We start from the raw sequence: 23,032 nt of genomic DNA on the forward strand, positions 1-23,032 counted from the left end.
CACAAAAGCCACCAAGCGAGAAAACTAATAATAAAACGCTTAATAAATCGTCCATCACAGGCGAAGAAGAAGCTGCACTGCACAGAGGCACACAGACACAGACACAGACACAGACACAGATACAAATGCACTCATGCACATGCATCGGGGCAGACAGAGTTCTAGGGGGCAACTATATGATATATTGCTGGTCTAGCCAGGGTCTGGCTGCCACAAATTTAGGCGGCGAGCGGCGAGCGGCGAACAGTAGATGCCACGAAACTATCCCAACGGCCAACTTGTCTGCCAGGAGGGAATTCTAATAAATTTTTAGACATTTTCTTTATACAGCAGAGAGCCGAACGCACTGATAATTATTATTGGAAGACGGAATGCTCTTCCCATTGCAATTTTGGGAGGGGCCAATACATTGTTCGGCCACGCCCTGTTAAATTAGCCATTAAAAAATGTCTGTGCATTAAATCTCTGGCCATTAAAGGTGGCGCGACAATGTTGCTGCTGCCCGGGCAGATCTGCCAAGTAGATAATATCGCAATCAACCGGCCAAATGCATTTTTTATTAAGGCACACAGATACGGCAGCTCCAGTCAGCTCCAGGCGCTAGCCTCGTCAGTCCGTCAGTGGCAATCGCACTCATCCATCCTTCAACAAATTAAAACAAAGTTATGTATATGCCACTGCAACACACCATTTCTGTTTGTTTTTGTTGTGTGCTGAAACAGGAAAAAAATGTAAGAAATTATGGCCCAGCGACTGGGGATCATAAAAGAATTTCCATTTCAATGAAGTTGTAAATGCTCTTCGTGCTGCTGGCCATAACAAGTTTTCACGCTGGCTACGTCCAACAACTACAGTTTTTTAGATTGTAAACCAGTCTTAGTCGAACCATGGCATACTCTATGTTTGATTGGCAGCTTAAAAACTTTGAACGAGAAAGTCTTTGACAGCAAAAGGCTGAGTGAAACCCGTTGCAAATATAATATTTTGCGTTCTAAAATAATAAACATAAATTCTTAACATAGTTGAACAGATTGTATTCCAATTTTAAACCAGCATCAGGTACTACAAAATGTGCTAATTTGACTGCTTTAACGTTATCACCAACTTACTAAGTTACTGGATATCAAAAAGAAATGTACTAAGTAGATTACAATGTAGAACCTTTTGGCTCTGCCAAAGGTTAGTTTGGCACTTTTTTGCATGCAAAAGTTTACTGTGCTCGAGAGCGGGGGAGTGTCCGAAGTGTGAGTGTCACTCAACCATAAAAAAGACGTGAATACTTTGAAAAGTGTCCGGAAAAATAGACAACAATTCATAGAATTATTATTTGTTCTTCCTAAAGCATTATCAGTGAAAGTAATACTAAAGCTATGCTAAAAAGTCAATGGTAAGGCTAAAGGATTGCTCAACAATTTGCACAATCAATCCTTTCTGGCTGTGCGCGGGTTTTAACCCATAAGAAAGAACCCGAAAGCAACAAAAAATCGATAAGCCAAATTACGCATACGACACGTATGCACTGGCGTTTTTTTCCCGTTTACCTGCACCTGCGAGCAATTTTCAGTTGAGTGTGTGTCAGTAATTTGACATTGTTAAAGCGACTATCAAATGGAAAATCTAGAAAAAACAATTTACCAAAAACGACAAAACAAATTGCAAGCAATTTTATGTGCAAGTTCAACAAAGGCAGAATAAATCAACTGCAATCAATTGAGGGATTTCCATTTGCTTTTTATTCACTTATGGGGGAATTCGGATTCGACCCAGATATTTGAAACGAGGTACACAGAAGGAGGTACTTTGCTGCTTGTAGTTTTCAGACATCAAACAAAGTCTTGGGTGGATTCTGAGAGTTGCTCCTTTTTCTCTTAGACAATTATTGTTTCCGCTCCAGGCCTTGACCACGCCACGGGATGCCTGCTTCCGCGTTGTCATTTATAATTGTTCATTTGCAAATGGGTTGTTGTAAATGTTTGTTTGTGTATACTTTTTAAGGAGAAAGAACGCAGTTGAATTGTTTGGAACACTGGTTAGCGGTGTATCACTGGAAGTACTTCTGCAGTAAGCCCTGATCGTAGAGGCGTTTCACATCGGTGCCGCCGCCCACAAACTTGCCATCGATGAAGCATCGCGGCACAGTGCGTGCACCCGTCATCTCGCCGAGCACTTCCTGAATCTCGTTGCCATCGTCGCGCTGATCCAACTCGATAACCGTCGCATTCACATTCACTTTGCGGAACTGCTCCTTGGCCATGCTGCAGTAGGGGCAGAAGCTCTTGCTGAAAATCACCACCTTGTGAGCGCTGATTGTCTCGCGCACAAACTGCGCCTGCGGACTGTTCATGTTCATGTTCATGTTCATGTACAGAGCAGGTGTCTGCAGTTGACTGACCACTGAACCCATTGAACTGAACCAGCTGGCTAACTGTGCACACAGTCCAAAGAAAATATGGCAAATGGAGAACAGAATTAGTTGAATTTTGAGCAATGATTTTCCGACGGATTTTAAGTGAAACTCTTGTCAACTGACAGCAGGGATTGCTGGGATACGTTGGTGTTTTTGGAACGTTTCCAAAGGTTACTGCTCCCCTGGGGGAATCTCTTCAAAGTTGTTCCATCCCAAAATCGATTAAAATATCATTAATTTTTAAGGAAAACCCACAAACAGCAACCCAACTATGTCTCAAATGGGCTGCAGCTCCGATTACTGTGGTCTGTCATAAAATCCAACCATTCCCTCCTCTCGCTTATGACACTTTCACGCACTTTAATGCCTCAAAGGCGACCACAGCAACTGTTGGAATAGAGAACCGCAGAGAGCCGTAAACCCTTTTCCGAATTGAGAATCGAGCGAGGCTGTGGGGCGGAGACTCACTAATGAACTGAGGCGTTTATTTATGCAGCAGTTGAGACCTCAACTAATGGGTTGAGGACATCAAAGAAGGACATCACCTTCTTCGGGACATCCACTGTCTGGCCAGAGTTTAAATATTAAACAACCCAAAAGCGGAAAGTCACTTCAAGCGCAGGGGAATGGACTGGATCCAGAGGTGGGGCGGGAGAACTAACTGCAGACATGTGGAGATGGCAGAGAAATCCTTTTCATTAACGCGACGCTTGTTGCTGACTTCCTGCCAGGACGAACCGACCGACCCCCTGTCTGTGTCTAACTATGTCCGTGTCTGTGTTGCTCCATGTGAGTTTGTGTGTCCGTGTCCGTGTCCGTTGTCGTGTCCTGGTCGTAAGTTTCCGTGTAACAATGTAATTTATTGTGCGCACCTTTGTTTTCAGTCAACACACACTCAGCGGCTTCGCTTGGGTAATAAAACAATTTCCCCCCTACCGACACACATGTACACACATGCATATGTGCAACGTTGCCCCAGGACACCCCTCTCCGCCCCTGAAGTTGCTCCTAAGTGGATTATCCTTTCTGCAGTTTCGCCAAAAAGTTCCGGGCACCTCTTCCAGACGAAGAAGCCAACTCATTATTGTCGTCTTGTCTTGTTCAATGGCCATCTGCTCGCTAACAATTTACACATATGTAAAGAGCAAGTCCTTCGTCTAAAGCCTAAAGTCCTTAGCCATGTGTCCCACTCGCATGCTATAAATAACCTTCTCGCATGCTACAGAAAATGTCTTGCCCAAGCGCCTGCGCCTGCGACACTTTGCTCTCGGAGATTCGGAGAGTCCCGCTCGCGACATCGTAATTGTTTTGGGAAATTTACTTAACAATCATTTTAAATTGTTCGCGGTTTTTCCCAAGGATTAGTACTTAATTTGATTAGGCCCATTCAAGCCGTCAGGCCAGGCAGTTGGTTCCCCGGCTCGCTGGTGACGCCTTTTTATTGTTTGGCTCGAATTTTCCAGTTCGTTGGAGGCGCTCGTTACAGAATTTCATCGAAAGGGGTAACCAGTCGAGGTCGATGGTCGACTGGTGGGTAATAGGTGGTTTTACGTAATTCCATGTTAATATTCCTGTGAATTTCTGTACAAGATTTGAATTTATTTCTCCCATTTATAGTTAACTCTTAGTCTGCCCTTAATCTTCCATCTATTGTAATTCTCAACAGGAACTCACGCACACGATAATTCGTATCAATAACTCAACACCACTCAGATCGATGGCCATTGTTCGTTAAGTGGAGCTGCACCTGATCCAACGCACCCAAGGAACCAACCGGGAAGTGCCTTTATCTTTGTCGTCGGTCGTTGTTCTCCCTGCTAATTGGCAGCAATTTGTCTACGCAAATGGCCCAATGCCCCTTGCCCATGCCGTTCTCCCACTGATAAATTAATTTCCAATCATTAACTCAGCTATGCACTACACTACACAGCACAGCACAGCAAAGGGTTAGGCGTGTAGTGTGGGAGATTCCTCAATTGATCGTTGCCAACTGCCCTCTCCAGCTTAAGGCCCCATTTCAATGTCGGCCATTTGTCGTGCGAGGCGGCCCCTTTCTTAATGGGCTAATTGGGTTAGGCAGCAAATGGGCCAGAAGTTGGCTCTCTCTCCACCTTCCTCGCTCTGTCTCTGCCTCTGTGCGTACTTTAAAGCCATTGCATACTCGAAGGCTTCGCCAATCTTCAGCACAATTGCGACTTAATTGATTAGCTTAATTTACATTTAATGTTCATAATTTTTTTAATGGCCCAACCCTCTGTTTGGTTGCCTCCCGCGCTACCCCCATGCATCTGCAGCCATTTCGTACCGTCTGCCGCCATTTGTAAAACTTTGTTATAAATTTCTTCATTAAATATTTCCATTCACATTTCCAGGCACACAGCGAAAGGGTTCTGCCAGCAACCACCGTCCACCACCCACAGAAAGTGAAATTAAATGAACTGCGTGCGCGGTAATTATTCATGTGGGGATTTCCCAGCCAAATGCTCGCCAAGATGAGCTTAGGTGTAGAGTGGCGTCGTTCTGCTCAAGTCTCAAGTCGCTTTGCATAGTTCTTGAGGTTAGGGGGGGGGGGGCTGAGGCAGAGCCTGGCTAAATAGTTGTTCAGGTGAATAATGAAGATTGTCTGTATTCTCCAAGGTAACCGGAAGGCAAATTGTCGAGGTACAGTCGCCACAAAGTTTCAGCTCAAGCATGGATTGTACATGGATCATCTTTCCATGCTTGGATTGGCTGTTATCTGGATATCTTCAATTAATTCCATCTGATGCGGTAATCCATGTGCGTAGTTCAATTCCTCTCACTTCTTATTCATTTCCTTTATTTTTTTGTATCTCGCATTCCCCCTTTTCTGTTTCGTTGGCATTTTCCCATTCACCCAAGCAATTTAAACTTTTTTTGCCACTGCTGTTGTGGGCTTTAAAATGAAACTCAGTTAATCTCTGACAGAGGGGCCCACCAGCTTGCTGCATTTCAGGCTTTTGCCAGTTGGGGCTCAACTCATCAGCCCAATGCACATCCGTCCAATTAATCCAGTGCGTATCTGAGCGGGGTTGAGTGGCACGCATGAGGAAAACGAAGAGGGAAATGGCCCCGGTGGCAGGGAGGAGACACACGAAACAGAGCAGGAGGAGGAGGCACACCTGCGCGCCTACCGTTTTAGCAATTTTCCGCACAAATTCCAGAGACAAAACAACCAGCCACCGCTGTCTCCAGTCTTCAGTCTCTTAGCAAAGAAATGGCTAAAGCAAAGGCAAAGGCAAGGGCCAGAGAGAGGCAGTGGCAAACGCATGATCAAATGTCACAATCAATTTCAATTTGGCGCTCGAATTGAGCTTCGTTAGCGGCAAAAGCTGCCAAAGAAAACGGGCCCCACTGCTGGCAGAGGGACAGAGATAGGAGCAAAGAAAGAAAGAGAGAGAGAGAGAGAGGACGACATCGAGTGCTTAAGATGCCAAGATTTTGCTGGAGCCGGCTCTACAACTCGCCTGGATGCCACTTTTTCTAATCAACTAAGCCAAAAGAGAAGCGCCTGTAATTTAACTAATTTGTGTATGCCTCTTCGCATGTGTGTGTGTGTGTGTGTGCAGCCTGTTGCAATTGTCTCACGTTGCAAGTGCAGCCGCGCATCTCCTTGACAACTTGGCTAACCAAATATAAATTGCAAATTGCCTGGTGAATACTTGAGAGGCTCCAAGAGAGAGAGTTGCAGTCAAGACAAGCAGCACCGTTGGCAGCTGGAATGGCTGGAGGAAGATTGTCTCAGTATATCCCATGTTGATACTGGTTTCCCGCATCAACTGGTAATTGTGTAGGCCACAGTTTAGTCTATTCCAAGTATTCCACTTCGCCAAAGAACTCTTCACATCCAGAGCTCACAATTATGCACTTCGAAGTGGCCATGAGAAAAACCGAAAAACTTCCAACGCACTTTTCGCCTGAGACCTTTTGTTCCGCCTCAATAGTGGCAAACAAAAAAAACACAACGCAGTCTTTTGTCCTTTGTTTACCAATGTCTAGACGTTGCTGGTGACTTGGCTCAAAGCCCTGTGAGACTGTGCGTGGGTTGGTCCTTTTAAAGGCATTGTGCAAGTTTTAATGCAAAAATTGTGCGCGGCTCTGCTGATAACTGGTTCGTGCAGAGAATTTGTTTTTGAAAGTGTTTCACAAGAGCGAACAACGAAAAGTTCCACAAACAATGCATTGAGAGTTAAGAGTTGTTCCAAGTGGAAATGCGAAGGAATCGTTAAAGTTTATAATGAGTTTGTGCTCAAATTCAAAATGGGATTCAAATTCTCTTCACACTATCATCGATGATTGTCATCATTTGTGGTTTATAATGAGCGCCCGCCCGCCTTTGGTCACACTAAAACGGAATGGTTATCATCCCTCCGCCCCGCTCAAGATTTTAATTACCAGCGGGGGTGGGGTGTATAAAGAGAGAATAGAAATTTTCTTCAACGGTCAACGATTTGTGGGATAACAGCAGCAAATTAAAAACTTTTGCGTAAAATCCATTTTAACTTTTCAACAACTCATCGGCACTGCAGCAGCAGCAGAGCCTGCCGACAGCAGCTGCGGAGGCTAACAACAGCAGCAACAACAAATGACAAACAAACAAAAAACACTAATAATGTTTAAGGTAAATGTATGTGGACTGCAGGATACTCTACAAGGAATTATTTGAAAGTCTCCCAAATAGTCAAATAATTCCATCATAATTCCCCATAAGAGATAAAAGTAGAGATTGGAGTGGCTGCTTCTGCCACTCTTCACTTCTACAATATACCCCTAACACTCTACGACTAGCGGGTACCAATCTGAGCCTGACAGGCAAACGTTTAATAAAGGCAATGCAGGATTGGAGGCTGGAGCTGTAACTGCTGGTAGTGGTAGTGCTCAACATGGAGTTCGAGGAGTAAGTATTCACAGTGGGGTTCTCATTCGTAGTCGCAGTTGCAATCCCTTCTGTATGATGAATAACACGATGACGTTGTCGACCAGTTAACCAACTCCGTCCGTCGCGCCAGTCAAAGACAAACTTTTCGCAGAGACACGACGCGTACACACGCTCTTGATGCTTGATTAAAGCTTCATGAAACTCTGTTCGTGTGCCCCCCCCCCCCCCCCCCCCCCCCCCCCCCCCCCCCCTCACTCTCACTCGAACTGGCACTCGCACTCGCACTCGGACTCCCCTCTTGCCAGCCGTCTGAGTGGGTAAGAAAGAATTAAAAAAAGAGGCGTCGCTGTGGAGGCCGCTGGCATTGCATTGCATTGCCTGCAACTTCATCTAAATGTTCATTTGTTATGCTGTCGTCGGCCGTGATCATCATCATCGCTGCCATAATCATCATCTGCAGCCATCCCCAGTGCTGTGCCCCTGGCAGGCAGCCAACAAGTGTCTTCAAACACACTTCTTGCCGGCTGCACAGGCGCCGCTGGCGATGTCTTCAAGTGGCTGGCATAACCCGAGATGAGCATATAGCTTTCCTGCTATTAGCTGGAAAAACAAGCTAAACTAGCTAAATGCAGAAAATTGAATTTGTCAACGATAAATGATTACGCACTACTTTGATTATGTTTTGGAAGAAATTACAGGAATTATTTGGTTAGTAAACTCTGCAGAATTGATTTATTTATTAGTTTTCTTGTATCTTCAAAATTGTAGCTTTTTATTGTTTAGCTTTATTTGTTAAAGATTGCTCATCACTGTCGTCTGGGCATTGGCTGGTCGCTGCTGGTTCTCCGCATGCAAATTGCCTGCCTGGGCCGCAATGTTTTGATTTTATTCTCATTTTGATTATTTTGTTCGCTCCACTTACAGAATGCTCGGGGACGCTCTTCAGCGTGGGCTTTGGCATGGTCCGGTGGCCAGCTGTGAAGTGCAGTTAAAATTGCCACGGCGTGGGCTTCTTCTCCAGCTTTTCCAAGTTGTTTGAGAAGTGCGTGACATGTGTTGGAAAGTGCCAGAGAACGGCAGTTAACATATGGAAATGTTGCTAGTTCGCTGCCACTACTCCCCATCAAACTTTGTCTGATGAACATCGGAAAGTGGGTAAGTCACGTTCGCAAACGATGGAATAAAGATGTTGTTGGCCTGACCCCAAGAGATCTCATGAAATTCAATCAGAAATGCAATATGATACGACATCGGATGTGCAGATGTTTTGCTTCCTCTTACATCACATTTGACTAATTTGCTCTCCACTCCCCAACCCCTGCCTTGAACAGACATAAACATAATTGACAAACATTAGCAGGCCGTTCCACAGGAAACCATCGGCTTGACCATACAAATCGTTCCTTGAGATATATTCGCATGGGAACGACTGGGCCCAATAAACAGCTCAAGATTTATGCATGCCAACGTTTTATTGGCCCAAATCCAGTTGCCAGCCATGTCCGGGGGCAGTCCCAGCTGCAGTATTTATCGGCACACACAAACAGACCGAAAACGATTCGAAACGGATCTAGAATCGGAGTGCAACAAAAAGAATCCAGTTCCCACAAATGTGTGCCAACAGAGATATGAATGTTTGCTGGATGGTTGGGATGGTCTTTAAGCCCAAGGGGATTCTTTCATATGTGTGTTGTAAAGCGCCTAACCATAGCTGCAAGGTCCCATAACTTCCATTTATAGTTGTGTATTAAAAGTGATTCGATAAGTGTGCCAAACATCTAAATCTCTGTACCTCCTAGCAGACTTTCTTCCTTGTCTTATGTGGGAGCACATCCATACATTGTTCTCAAATGTAATCCCTGGAAAGTATTTATAAGCCAAAGCCAAAATATAAAGCAGACACTTTCTCTCTCTCTCTCTCTCTCTCTATCATTGTCTGTCTGTTGCAACACCGAAGAAGCCTTTGAAGTATGTCAATGCATTGCCTTGCCGGCCTGCCTGCCTGCCTGCGTGCCACATGTGGAACATTTCGCACGACACCAGCTCCAATTCCGTAAACTTTGTGCCCCCTGCCGCCCGTAAGGGCCGCCACTTGTGGCAAGTGTCTGCGCCTGCTTAGGCCGTGATAATTTATGTGGCTGCCGCATTTCTGTCCCCAACGTCGCAGCCGCTGCGACACTTTGATCCGTGCCGACAACAATGCGCCCAGCCAGTCCCCCAGGAATTTCGCTCTCGACTTGAAAGCGAAAGTGACATTTTACTAATTTAGCATTTTGAACGTGTCTCCTCGTGTGCCTTGTGTCGTGCGGTTCGGGTCCGTTCTGCGGAAAGATTTATTTGCGAAATTGCAAGCGCAGCAGTCCCGCCTCTCATTCTCCTGGCTTTTAATTAAGTTTAATCTCCTCTGGCCACTGCCTAGATGGTAATTCATGCCATAATTTAGTTTTGAATGCTGGACTGGCTTTCACGGGTATTGATTGATTAATGTCTGGACGGGATTGCCAAGTGATTGGTGAACTTTGAAGGGAGTTCAAGGATAATCGGGCCTTGAAGGGAGTCCAATGAATATCTGAATAGCTACAACTAATTTCCCCATTAAGAAACGCAATTTACAAAACACTAAAAGCAGCATATCGATTCCCTTTTTGGGACATAATAATTAAAACATAATACAATTCATAAACCAATTACCAACGAATGGCATTCAATGCGTGTCTGGGCTTTTGCTGGTTTTCCCGCTTTATCCGGTTATCATTTCGAGAGCAATCCGTGCAGTCTTTTTTGTGGATTTGCCAATCAAATTGCATTGGCAAACGATTTAACAAGACCGACAACAACAGCAGCAACAGCTACAGCAACAGCAAAATCAATAGCCTGCAGTGGCAATGGGAATGGGAATGGGAATGGGAAAGACCAAAGAAAACAAGGAAAAATTATTCAGAGCCAAACAAAAGGCATTCAATTAAAATTTGCACAGTTTGCTGGGCATTGCAATGCATTTAATACAATTTACGCAAATTAATTTCGCTGCAAAACTGCAAACGGCAGCCAAATCAGAATCGCCATAGAGAATTCCACAGAATTTCAACTATGACAACGATTCGGCTCCCATCGGGCTGGGCAAGTGCGCTGACAAAAAGCCACAGAGACCCGCTTTGGATCGATTCGACCGACAACCAAAATGCAATATTAATGGCCTACATAAATGGCATTTGTCCATGTATAATTGCACTCGAAACAGCAGTTAAACGAAAATATTTTGCATTAAAACAATTTGCGAAAATTGCAAAAACCGAAATGCTGGAACAGAGAAAGAGATAGAGACAGTGAAAGACAGGCCCGAAATGAAGGTACACCAATACAATTGAAAACCAATTTGTCGTACTATTTGCCAATGAACAAAAAACAGTGCCTTAGGCATTGAAAGATTTGCCAATGAATGATGTCTAGGGTCATCCATTTTCCACCACAGCTCTCTCTCTCTCTCTATATATGCAAATTTGGGTCATCTGATAAAAACAATAAATAGTTGTTGAGAATTTATGGCAGTTTAAGGTGTTTGCACAAGTGCAATTTATCAAATCGATGGCTGACCATTCCACTGGCAATTAAAAGTGAACTGCCAGAATAAAACGGAAAGAAATACACCGCTTAAAGTCAGTGCAATCTATTTTGAGCTTTAAATATTTACATGTACGTCTCGCAAATCCATAAAGTGCCGCAACATTGCAGAGCAAAAGGCTCTACAAATATTTTCATATGCAGCCTTTGGCTTCCGGTGCAAACACACAAAGTGTGAAACCCTTTGAGACGCACTAGACATTCCATACCCAAAACGAAACATTCAACAAAAAATACCCACAAAGAACAAAAAAAATGAAGCAAAAAGCATTTGCACAATGAAGCAGTTGATACTCTGCATTCTACATAAAAGTACGCAGTATTGCCTCTCCTTTCGCACCTTAAATATATCTGTTCTCAGTCATAGAGCCCCTTTTTAGGGTATCGACGTAAAAGAATGGTAGACCGTGGTATGTGAAACAGTGGATGGAAAGCGCAAAAGCAATGGGCAAAGCAAAAATGCATTAAAATTGCTTTACGGCAAGTGTGTGCGATGTGAAAATATTATGAGTTAGTCGTCTGGTCTGGTCTGGCTCTGCATGCTCATATGGGGGATGCAGCTCCTCGGGTTCTGGGCACAGCGCTTGCTTGCCGCTTGAATTAAAATGAATTTAAGTGGTTTGCTCTTGGCCAAAGTTGTGCCCTTTCCCCACACACACATACATACATCTGTGTCGTATGTTTGCACATCTGAAGGCAGAGAGCAAGGGAATGCTGCTTAATGGTAGACGGAGAAGACAACTTAAATTCATATTTACCACGAAATTGTCTGAAAAGTTGCGGGTTATTAATTACGCGGATAGAATGCGACTCCGCGCAATTGTGTGGGCCAAAAAAGAGTTCTAGAAAGCTGCAATTAAAATAGGAATGCTAGAAGAGGCAGCTGTAAGCAGTAGAAAACTCCCTTTCGAAGGTAATTCAAAAGAGTTCTTAGATTTGCTTAAAAGAGACTGGGGAATCTTCGTATCAAAAGCCAAGACAGGCACACACATTGATGAATGTTGATGCCAGGAACCAGCAGTGTGGGGGAATGTATGAGAACGGTAACCAAATAATTTGAGCTTTAACAAACTTTTAAAGTTTATGGTCTGAGCCTGTACTGTTCTGAGTCTTACTATTGGCTCGTCGAAGGATGCACACCGGAAGGACAGCCGCTTCATATTGGATAACTCGCCTCGAGCCTTCCTGCACTTGATTACAAAATATTATAATAGACAAATATTAATTTCAATAGATCTAATGGATGTGGCTTGCTCCACTCAATAGAGTCATCAACACGCAACCCAACAACGGACAGTGTCCAGTGCGCAGGCAGACTTTAATTAAACTCACGATCCTGAGCAATTTTGTGCGCAATTAAAAAGAAAAATTCAAGGCTGGAAAATCACTTCTGCTGCGCCGCAGAGAGGTGGAGAGACAGAGCGACATATGGAGGCGTTTCTGTGTGAATAGCCGGCAATGGAGCGGCGGGGAGAGATTTGCTATCAGTGCAGTGCCACGCCCACCGCAATCGAGGGGCGTTTGTGGCAATTTTTCGCGTTGAGTGCAAATTGCGAATGCTGCGAGAGGGGGGAGACGGGATCCTATCGGAGCGTGGAGCAGTTTTTTCCGTTTTCCTAGTGCAAATAAGCAATTAGTTGGCTTAATAACTCAATGGGCCTGCAACTGGTTGGCATTTTCTAATAGAATTCACAACAAGAGGGGTCCGCAAGGGTGTGTGTGTGTGTGTGTGTTGTGCGGCATCAAGTTAACTTTGCCTTTTGCCAAACAGTCCGCGTAAAAGTTTGCTTGCAACAAAGTTGGCGAGGCACAAAGTAAATGAAGCCACCGCCAACGCTGCCGACTCTGCCGACGCTGCAGCCTCAATTTAAAATTAAGCTCATGAAAAGTAGTTAACCTCCAAAGCCAACCCCCGGCCACAGAGCCATGGCATCCCTTTGGCCGCTCCAACCGCTCCCTGCCTGCCGCTGCCACCCCAGGAGCCGTTAACTACAGAACAAAGTCAATGATGGGTTGGGAGGGGGGGGGAGTGAGTGATCCCAAAGGGTCGTGCGGTGTTCGCTCTTGTTCGCATTAAAGTAAGCATGAAATTAAAGCCCAAACGCAGAGCTTGACTTGCAGCAGCTCTGATGAACGACGCGCTCGCGTGGCTGCCAAAAGTGTGTGCTGGAGGAGGGCTTTTGTCAGTGATGAGCCTTCAGAGGTGCGGGGGCAAACACTGCATTGTTGTTGCCGCAAATTAGCAGCTATGTTGGATAAAAAGTAGCGCGAAAATCTCATTTTTCGCCCATTGTTGCTTCAAAAAAAAAGGGCACAAATGACCGCAAGTTGGATACACTGGCAGAAAGCAAGGGAATGGCAGGTTTTAGTAAAGTTAAGGATGTGGGAAATGAGTTTCCCTGTAGATCTCCCATCAACATAGCTCCCATTTTTGTTCGTGCACTGAAAGATACGCCTTCAACCTCCGCTTGAAGAGCTGCCACAAAACGCATCCCATACCCGATTTCCTCCACCACCCAGCTGCACTTATTTGTTGTGTCCCTAATTTCCTTTTTCCTTCTCCGCCTCTGCCTGCTATCGCTCCTCTTTGTGCTTTTCCTGCCGCATGCCATTTGTTTCCACAACATTCGGCGCGCTCCAACGTTGAAGCAAAAATAAAATTACAACACCCAAAGGTGTAATTGAATCAAATGGGCAAAAATTTTGAGATTACTTCAAAATGTACGCCCGGAGACGAAACTCATTTGCCAGAAGGCAATCAAATGCAGTCCTGCCGCCGCCTGCCCCCACTGAAATTCGTTTTATTGCTGACTGATGTTTCGGAGGAACGCTCCCGATGCGGAGGAGGGTTGCATTTGTTCTGCTAATAACTGAGCACCCCAATGAGGGGAGGGATGAGGGCATATTCTTTTGGGGGTTGGTGCTTGGGGGCGGCGGAGCAATCAGTGAAAGTGCCTGCCACAGGCGTCTGTCGTTTCCGCTGCGTCAAACGGAAACGGAAGTTGCACACGCCGCAAAGCGTGGAACGTAGCATAGCAGAAACGGAACGCTTTTCACGCACATATGCCCCCAATCATCATCATCGTCATCGCCATCAGCATAATGCGGCCCGAAAAATATTTAGAGACAGAATTATGACGGGAGCGCAAAAGACAAAACGCAGACAGGAACAAAGTGCACGGCAAACAGAGACCCAGAATGCGATTGCTAAAGGCCACAAAAGCTGACTACCCAAATGCCATTTAAGCTGCTTTCAACTAAGCAGCGCTGGGAATATGGTGCCACAGAGAGAACAGCGGTGGCAACATCAGTCTGGTGATTTATGTGCACTGTTGAAGGTTCAAATAAGCGTTAAGTTTTCATTTCCGCTGGCGCCGCACTCGGCCACGGCCATGGCCATGACTATGGCTACGGCTCGGGGTCCAGGTCCAGGTCCGTGTCCGAATGAAATATCCACGCAAAAATGAAGCTGGAAAAGAAATATTGTTTCTTTTTTTTGTGTGCACTTCCTCTGGTGAAAGAGTCTTGGCTTAGCCTCGGACATGGCGCAGCGTGGGCGTAGGAAGTAGGACGTTGGACGGGTTGCTGCTCCTCAGCTATTGCCAAAACAAATTAAGAGAAATGCTAAAACAAAGTGCCGACAGAGGGGGCTCCCAAGCCGGACTCAATGTGGATTTAGCGGCAAGGGGTCGTCCAGCCGAAAATAAAATAACAAGACCTCAAGAAAGGGGAACATTAGGGAAAATAAATTATGAAGACAGCGGAAAGAAGAATATGGATCAGATGAGTGGTGGCGCATAATGAAGGGAAGTGCTTAATAACCTGCCACGCGAACAAATCATCATGGGAAATGTACAAAATTGCACGTAAGAAAATAGATGGAGACAAGATTACTCTCGATCGTCGCAACTGCTAAACTTTTACAAGACAAAGCTGCAGCGAAATTATGTTTGCAGCACTGGCAAACCAATTGAAAAGTTATTCATTTAACCCCCTCAAAGCCTTTGCTCAACATGATCTACAGCACGCTTAAGCTGCCAGTGTTAAGCCCCACCTGAGCAGGAATCCGTGGCAATTAATTAAATGTAAAGAATCCCTGTTAAAATATCTTTTCATCTGCTAAATTGCCGGAAAACTTTTGGCCCTCGAAAGCGTTAATCAATTCGTGCTACGCACAGAATGATATTTGGGGCGCAAAGAAAACTAAACTTCACTTTGGTATTTAATTTATTGCTTAAATATTTTACAGCTCCCTACTCACAAATTGTTAAAGAACTCTCCGGCGTACCTTGCCGTAGCGTACCGTAGCGTACAGTGCGGCGTATACGCAATTTATCAACACATAACAACGGCAATTAATTTGTGCGTTTGCGTTACACAGCGGCGGCAACAACACGGAGAAACATCAACTTTTATAAATCAAACGTAACGAGCGTGTAAAACCTGAAGGAGGAGGGCTGCAGCCACCCCACCAGGTAGGAGGAGGATGGCTTACACCTCAAGAGCGTCGCTTTTGGGGGTTGCTTTTCATTAGGTGGTGGCATTTTTACAGCCCCCCAAAGAACTTTTCAGATAAAACTCAATGGGAAAAATATTTACAATTGACTCTGAAACATTTTCAGCGTTTGGCAGGCGTGACTTTGCCTTTGTTTCATTGTTTTTTTTTTTTTTTTGTTCACTCTGCTCTTTTTTTTTATTTTATTTCCAGTCACTCGCCCTTAGCAGAGTTGAGGCCCACGCAGCGTATGAGTTATTTATTTTTGAATTATTGGCATTTGAAACTTTGAAAGCGGCTCAACGGCCTCGACTGAACGTGCTTTCGGTGTTTGTTATCTGTGTTAAGGCGAAACAAAGATGTTTCCAATGGTTGATAAATGATTCCCATTTTGTGAATGTATTTAAAATTGAACAGATAGATAGAGAGAGATTAATGTTTTTGCTGGGAGTTCGTTGGCAGCTTAACCATCAGCGATTCATATACATTAACAGATCTTAAATGATTAAACGCTTTGCGACCTTGAATTTCTTCAGTTTCGGCCTCTTCCCTAATCTTCCTTGCCGTCCATCCCTAGAGCACATGCTTAATGAAACAATCCTAAACAACAATGACTGGAACTTCAAGAGCAGCGACAAATCTGACAAACTCTGGCAACACCTCCGCAGAAGACAGAAAATCAGCGGCTAAGCGGGAAAAGTTGCATAAACGATGTTTCAGCCAGCCTGCCATCCGTGCCACCTGGCAGCTGGCAAACCCCAAAAGGCAGTGAGTGCCTGCCGCTCGCAACAATAACAGGAACAACAATTTGCCACTGCAGTGGGACATGCTTTCCCCTGGCGAGGCACCTCTCCCACACCGGCGAACAGAAGCGCTACATTTTGCGCTTTATGCACATTGTTTATGAATTCTCGCGCACAAAAACTTTGCCCTAGAGTTGATGGAGAGGGGAAAGAGCAGAGCAGGGCAGAGTAGGGGGCAAAAGGCCCAAAGGGCTGGCGAGACTCTTGCGCTGAATGGTTTTACGATTATTAACCCATAAAGTATTCATTGAAGTGAGCTTGAGTGGCCGAACTGTATCTGGGTCTGGGTTCTGCTTATGGTTCGGAGTTCGGGGTTCTCTGTTCTGTTTTCTGTTTCTGGGGTCTGTACCAGGGTTTTGGTCTGCTCTGCACGCTGAGGTCTCTTATGCAGTGGGGTTCGAGAGCGGCACGCAAAAGTGCAATAACAAACAGGAACCAGCAGCAGCAGCAGCAGCAGTGGCAACACCAACAAAAGGCGCCACAAGTTGGCAGCTCTTTGCCCTCCCCTGGCCATCCGCTTTCATACTTCAGTCGCTTTGTGCATATTCTGGCTGTAGTTCTTCTTCCATTCACTGTCCGCACGGCAGCAACCCTGCCTGTGAATCACTCTGGGTATACACTTGCAAGAGGTGCCATGAGGTATGTACCCGATTATAATCTAGAATTTACAATTGAAAAGTTTTACCTTTGAAAGAGCTGATAATATTCGTATTCTCCCATCGATCTATTGCAAAAGTTTCACAGCTGTAATTAACTTAAGTCGTACCACCACATAACAAGCAAAGAAAGTTAGGGTATCAACACTTCCACCATCCTTCCTCATTGCTCTCTTCTTGTTGGTCTTTTTCTTCAAGCTGCTCTCCAGTTTCCTCTCTCTCTCTCTCTCTCTCTGTCTCTCTGTCTCTCCGCTCTTCAGTTGAGTGCCTTTGCTTCTGGCATTGGTTTGCATGTTATCTGCTCCATCAGCACCCGCTCTCTGCCCCTTACCCCTTACCCCTTTCCCCATAATTTCCCCCTCCCTGTTTCGCGCTACTTTTGTTGTTTCGCTATTGCATTTTCGGTTCTGCCCCTTGCACTCTCCACTCCCGCCACTGGCGCACAGCCCTTTGAGGGCCTTAATTTATGCAGCCGACAAGAGTGAATATTAAAAGTTCTCAATGTCTTCTCCGGCCTCTGTACCTTTTGATGAGGCCTACCGCTCCTGCGGTTGTTTCTGCAGCCTCATGATTCCACTGCGGTTCTGTTTTTATGTGGGCGTTCGCCCACCGCTCCCCCTGCCTCCCGGATGATTACTTTATTCTGTTCCATATAGTCATTTACTTGGTACATTTAATGAGTATCTGCCCTTGCGGGAAGCCCTCGATCTGCCCTAAAGCTTCAAGTTGTTCCTGCTGATTCGAATAGACTAAGTAAAGATTATAATCGCAGGTTCTATTCTACATCATATCTCCCTCTAATGGTGATCAAAAATGTTTCCATATCTAAAAGGAAATCTTCATTACCGTGATTCCCAAGCTTTACCGCCTTTCATGCTTACACTGCACAACCGAGCGTTACAAAACCCATTCGATACACTTAAATTATGACCTAGGACCAGCTACCCTCTCCCCACAGCACCCTCAGCCCCCTCAACGAGGTCCTCAAAAAGTGTCCCCCACAAATCTTCCATCTCTTTGCGTAAATAGAATTTATCAAATTTAATTTCACGCTTCATGCGCTCATTTCTATTTAAGTTTGAGTGGAGTGTCGTGTCGTGTCGAGTAGAGTCCATCCTCCCTGTGCAACGACCAAGGACGAGGGGAAAACAGAGAGAGAGAGAACCAAAAAAAAAGGCCAATGAATGTCAAAAACGGTGACCATAAATGACGGGCCTCAGCCATTGGGCCAATGAGCACTATAAATCTAAAGCGAGATAACCGGAAAAATGCTAACGACCAGAATGAGAAATTCTCGTAATAGAAAATATCGTCCAGTTGGAAAAGAAAAAGAAGAACCCCACAAACCCGAAGCAAAAAAATATCAGAAATGATGAGGGACCGACCCGACCGAACTCTTAAAGTTATGAGACGATTTGGTTTAGTTGTGGAATAGACAAGTAAAAGTACAAATATTTGGACGCACATCCCGTATCACTTCCACCCATGACAGGACTTGAAATTGTGATTGGGGTTTGGGTTAGGGTTCTGGCTTCCTCTCATGGTTTGCATACACACACACACACACACACGAAATTTCTATGTCAAGTGTTGTTCGAAAGTTGTTTTCAGCTTGACTTGGTTTCCTTTGGCCCCACTCCGTAAATGTAATCAAAAATGTATTCAAATTGTTTTTATGGCGGGGCCGTGTTTAAACTTTCTGACATTTCGCACATACATTTTTGATATATGTGTCACGCATCGGGTGATATGGTGTGGAAAATGACTTTGGATTTTAATGACTGTCTGTTGATTTCGGTTAAGATGTGGCTGTTGCTTCTGTTCTTTGGTTCAGCTAGCAAAAAAAAACATTTCCCTAATCGATTCTTCGGACTCTTCCGCCTCTAATGGCCATATGGAAATCGAAGACATGTCTTCAAAAAGGCCATTTAGGATGTGAGCAAAAGACACCCACGACACATAAACATTTCCTAATCAGCCCAGCAGAGTCCACAAGTTGTGACCCTTCAAATGTGAGCGTGAGACATTTGGGCTTAGCCCCGTTCTTGGCCTCTTCGGAAACTACAAATTTTCCAAGAGTTTGCACTAAAAAGCAATTAAAATTTTACACGACCATTTGGGCAAGACAATTATGAGGACCACATGCCCCAAGAGCACCGAGAGCAGAACACCACCCAGCCAGGAGAAGTAACGAGCCCAGCAACCATCTAGAACAAGTTCAACGTCAACATTATGCCAAGACAATAAAACGACAGCGGGAGCCGCCGGGGAGAGAGAGGTGGAGATTTGTTGGCCACATGCCACACAATCGGTGGGTGGGAGGAGAGGAGAGGAGATGAAGCAGGGAAGAGTTCTTAGCTTGGGACCGCCCGCTGCTTAACTTGCAGTCATACCTACGAGGCATAACACCCAACAATTTCCACACATTTACGACACTGCCCAGGTACGACGGCAGAGTACGGACACAAATTTCCAGAGCGCCGGGCGACCGACCGCACACCAAAAAAAAAAAACAAAAAAAACATAAGAAAAATGAAAATATGTCCAGCAAAAAAGCGCCCACTGCAAATTGAATTGTAACCAAAGTCGAGCCACCAGAGAGAGAGGACACAGAATGTAACGAACGTAGAAAAAAACGACAAACGAAAAGCAAGCTGAAGTGGTGTATGAAAACTCGAGGGGCTTAGGTTATGGCTAAGCCAGGACTGACCAAAAGTACACTGCGACAAAAGCAACAACATAAAATCATCATCAGGATGTGTATTGGCTATGGAAAGAGAAGAAGATTTCTACCCTGTCTCTGCCCTGGTCAGACAGAGAGAGAGATTTAGAACCTAAATAGAGATTTGATTAAGTACTGTTGGATGCAGTTCGGTAAATATCTTTGAGTGTAGCGTGTTTTGGTTCCGCGCCCATTAGTTGGCAGCAAGTTATGACTCTATTAAAAAAGCAACGCCTTGCTGCACTTGCCACCGTCGTTGCTGCCACCGCTGTGGCCCTCGGCTGTCGCTTGTTGGGAGCAACTGGACGAGCACCAGGAACGAGATCGGGAGTGGGACTGGGACTGGTACTGGGACTGGGACCCACCTCCCCTGGGATGTGTTTGGCAATTTGGCAAAGGCTTTCGGGGCCGACTCTAATAAACATTGGCAATATACCAATTGTGTCCGCAGCTGGGGCTTTGATTACAGCAACTAATAATTGTTCGATTGTCCCCGGGCCACTGCCAAATGAGGAGCCAACTTTAACCGAGAATTCTGGAGATGTTTTAATTATACCTGCAGTTGTGGGCAGGGAAATTCGATTGAATTTCGAATAGAAAACGGCAACAAATTGAAGTTGTCGTCTGCCCAGTTGGACCACCGCATTCCATTAGCATCACTTCGGACCGACGGAGAAACATTTACCTCAAAGCCAATAATCTAATTCCTCGCCTGGCTAAAAGCCTGCTCCTTGGCATGCTCTAGGCCCAGCCTTCCTTCAATGTTTAAATTGTTTTTTTTTTCGGGGTAATAAAAGTTTACCTGAACGGCAAAAGTGATACGCTCTGGGCTGGGAATAAGAAACCCTGGAAAACCTATCCGACACGGCTTGCCCGGAGGGCGGACTGAGGTTGGGATACTCTTAGATTGTGGTTGCACGCCTGATGCAATTTACGGCGCTTTGTTAAACGCTTCAACATGAAACTGAATGCTCAGAAAGTTCCCTCGCACAGATACACATATTCCTGCAAGCGGGTGGTTGGAGGGACTCTCGGACCTGCGGATGTACACGTTAAAGGCAACATCCGTTCTGGCCCAAGCTGCCTGGCTGGCCATAAACAAACTCAACGCTCTCCTCTAGTCGAACTCTGGACTGCGGACTGACCATTCCCGGGCAGCTATAAAACAATTTCGCATATGGCTCCCCAAGCCCAAGCCCCTGCGCTCCTTCGGCAAACTTGCTACTTTGGTCCTGGCCATGGTTCTGGTCCTGGGCCTGGGCCTGGCCCTGGCCCTGGGCCTGAGCTTGTGGTCTGTCCACTTCCCTCCGCAATCCTTTTGCCACTCCTGGCATGCACCAACACCTGGTAAGCGCCTTTGTTGTGCTCCGGCAGCTTTAGGGAGTGTTGCATACTTTTTTTCCTAGACCCAAACTCGAGCTGGAACTACTCTTCCCCGTTCTGCATCCGGAATTGTTGTGGCTATCCATCCATGCCTTCTGCCTCTGTCCCTCTGCTTTTTCAACTAGTTTTTCTTCCAATATTTTCAGACATTTTTTGTACCTAAAGCTCTCTCCGATATTCAACACTTTTGGCTTCTGGTAAATATTATGCTAAGCTAAGGAATAGTTTTCGTTATTGGGCCAGAATTTGTGGCATGCTGTCGGTGCTCGGTGGTCGGTTGTTGCTCGGTGCCTGATCCCCCCGAGCCCACTAATTGAGGTGTGGAGCAAAAGTTTTTCTAATTAAAATCACAATAGAGCTGCTTTCCTTGGCTGTCCTGGCTGCTGATTGACCCCCCGACGTTGCTTAGGGAAAACTGAAAAGTGAAGAGTAAAGAGCGAAGGCACTAAACCGCGACTCCATCTGCCGCTATTATGGGCTATCATCCTCTGCCATTCTGTCTTGCCCACACAATGCCCATTATGACATCGTTATGTGGCATCAACTTTTGCCTCATTAAAAGGTGAGGTGGCTTAAGGGTCGCTGCCAAAGGCTTGCTAAGAACTGCTTCCCACAAACAGTTGTGGTTGTCGTCGCTGAACTTCTGATGATTTTATTAAAGCTGCGGATTAGACATGGCAATTTCATAATTGAAATGCAAAACGGCTAATGCCTTTCACTGTTACTCTTTCAACAATATCAGGGAAAAGAACTTGCCTCAAGCGGGTCCGTTACTTTTTACTTGGCCAAATTACGCAGGGCGACGAGTCCTTACTTTGGGGTCAAGCTGTATGCTTTTAGATGAACTTAATTCATGTTGAATAAGTTTTTTTATTGAGAAATTTTATTTTAATCTTAAATTTGTAATGGTAAAATATTTGATTTACAGCACTTTTCGTGGATAATCTTGGAAGATGTCCAAACCATCGGACTATCTCTTTCTGTTATAAGTATATCTAACTTGATCTATCCATCTATGTATTGTCTTTTAAATCGACTCTTTTTTATGCCTTTTAGGAAGCAAATCAAGGCTACCATCCTCGTGAATGGCGAAAGACTTTTCATTCCACGAAACAGACTGCTTTTGTGGCAGCTTTTTCAAGGTCTTATGGCTGGCTGCTGGAGCATCATATATCACAAGTCAATTTCCTTTGGCCATAAATCACGGTGCAAATTTGCTTGAGGGTTACCTGGGAGGACTGCTGCTCCCCATGCTGCTGGTATGTGTGCCATTTGTCTGGGCAGTTGCGGCATGCATCCGCATATCCATGGCCATATCCGCACATATCGCTCGTACGTTTGACAATTATAAATTGTAACCTTGCTGCCGTGACATAATCGCGCTCGAATCCAATTTTAGCCCCGTGCAAGTGGAAGAGCAGGAGCGATTAATATTTTGTCTGCTGATGATGAATGGGCGCCGGGCAACTGCAGTGCGTCATTGATTGAGTTATTGGCAGGGGGTGGAAGTAGGGGTACGAGGTATTAGGCCCAGCCAGCACCAGGGTCAGCACGATGCAAATATGATAACAACACCTACTACATGGCCACAGACTTGTACTCGGTGCCTGGCCAACCGTACACTGGAATGAATCCCTCTCCCTCGGTCGTCCTCAGAGCAGCAGCATCGACAACAACCTTTTGGCCAAGTTTATTGTGTTGGCATTAAACAAGACCCAGGGCAGAATGGATGGTTGGCAGGTCAGGGGGCTTTGCATCACTTATCCATGCAACGAGCCGTGCATGTTGAAGCCACAGCCCAGTGCTCAGTGTCCAGTTCTCAGTGTCCAGAGCTCACTGCTCAGAGTGTTCAGTGTCTAGTGTTCAGTGTTCGGAGCTCAGAGTCAGACCCAGAGACAGAGGCCTATTGTTTGTTCAGTCTTGGTCATGTTCGTTAAGTGGGTGCAGGAGGCAAAGGACTGCCTTCCAGTACTCGTCGTAGCACAGTAATTACAAGCAGACACAGCCTCATCTCATCCTCTATGGCATATCTATCTGTCTCTGGCAGG

General features: G+C 45.4%; 1 protein-coding gene across 1 annotated transcript; it reads right to left on the reverse strand.

Moving 5' to 3' along the window:
* Positions 1-1,710: 1,710 nt before the first annotated feature.
* On the reverse strand, positions 1,711-2,429 carry LOC117583646 (glutaredoxin-C4). The gene has a single exon (XM_034272102.1). It carries the CDS (start codon positions 2,402-2,404, stop codon positions 2,042-2,044), a length of 363 nt encoding a protein of 120 aa, XP_034127993.1. The 5' UTR covers positions 2,405-2,429; the 3' UTR covers positions 1,711-2,041.
* Between the last annotated feature and the right edge of the window lie 20,603 nt (positions 2,430-23,032).

This window comes from Drosophila guanche, unplaced genomic scaffold (genome assembly GCF_900245975.1).
Source record: "Drosophila guanche unplaced genomic scaffold, DGUA_6, whole genome shotgun sequence".
Lineage (NCBI taxonomy): Eukaryota > Metazoa > Arthropoda > Insecta > Diptera > Drosophilidae > Drosophila > Drosophila guanche.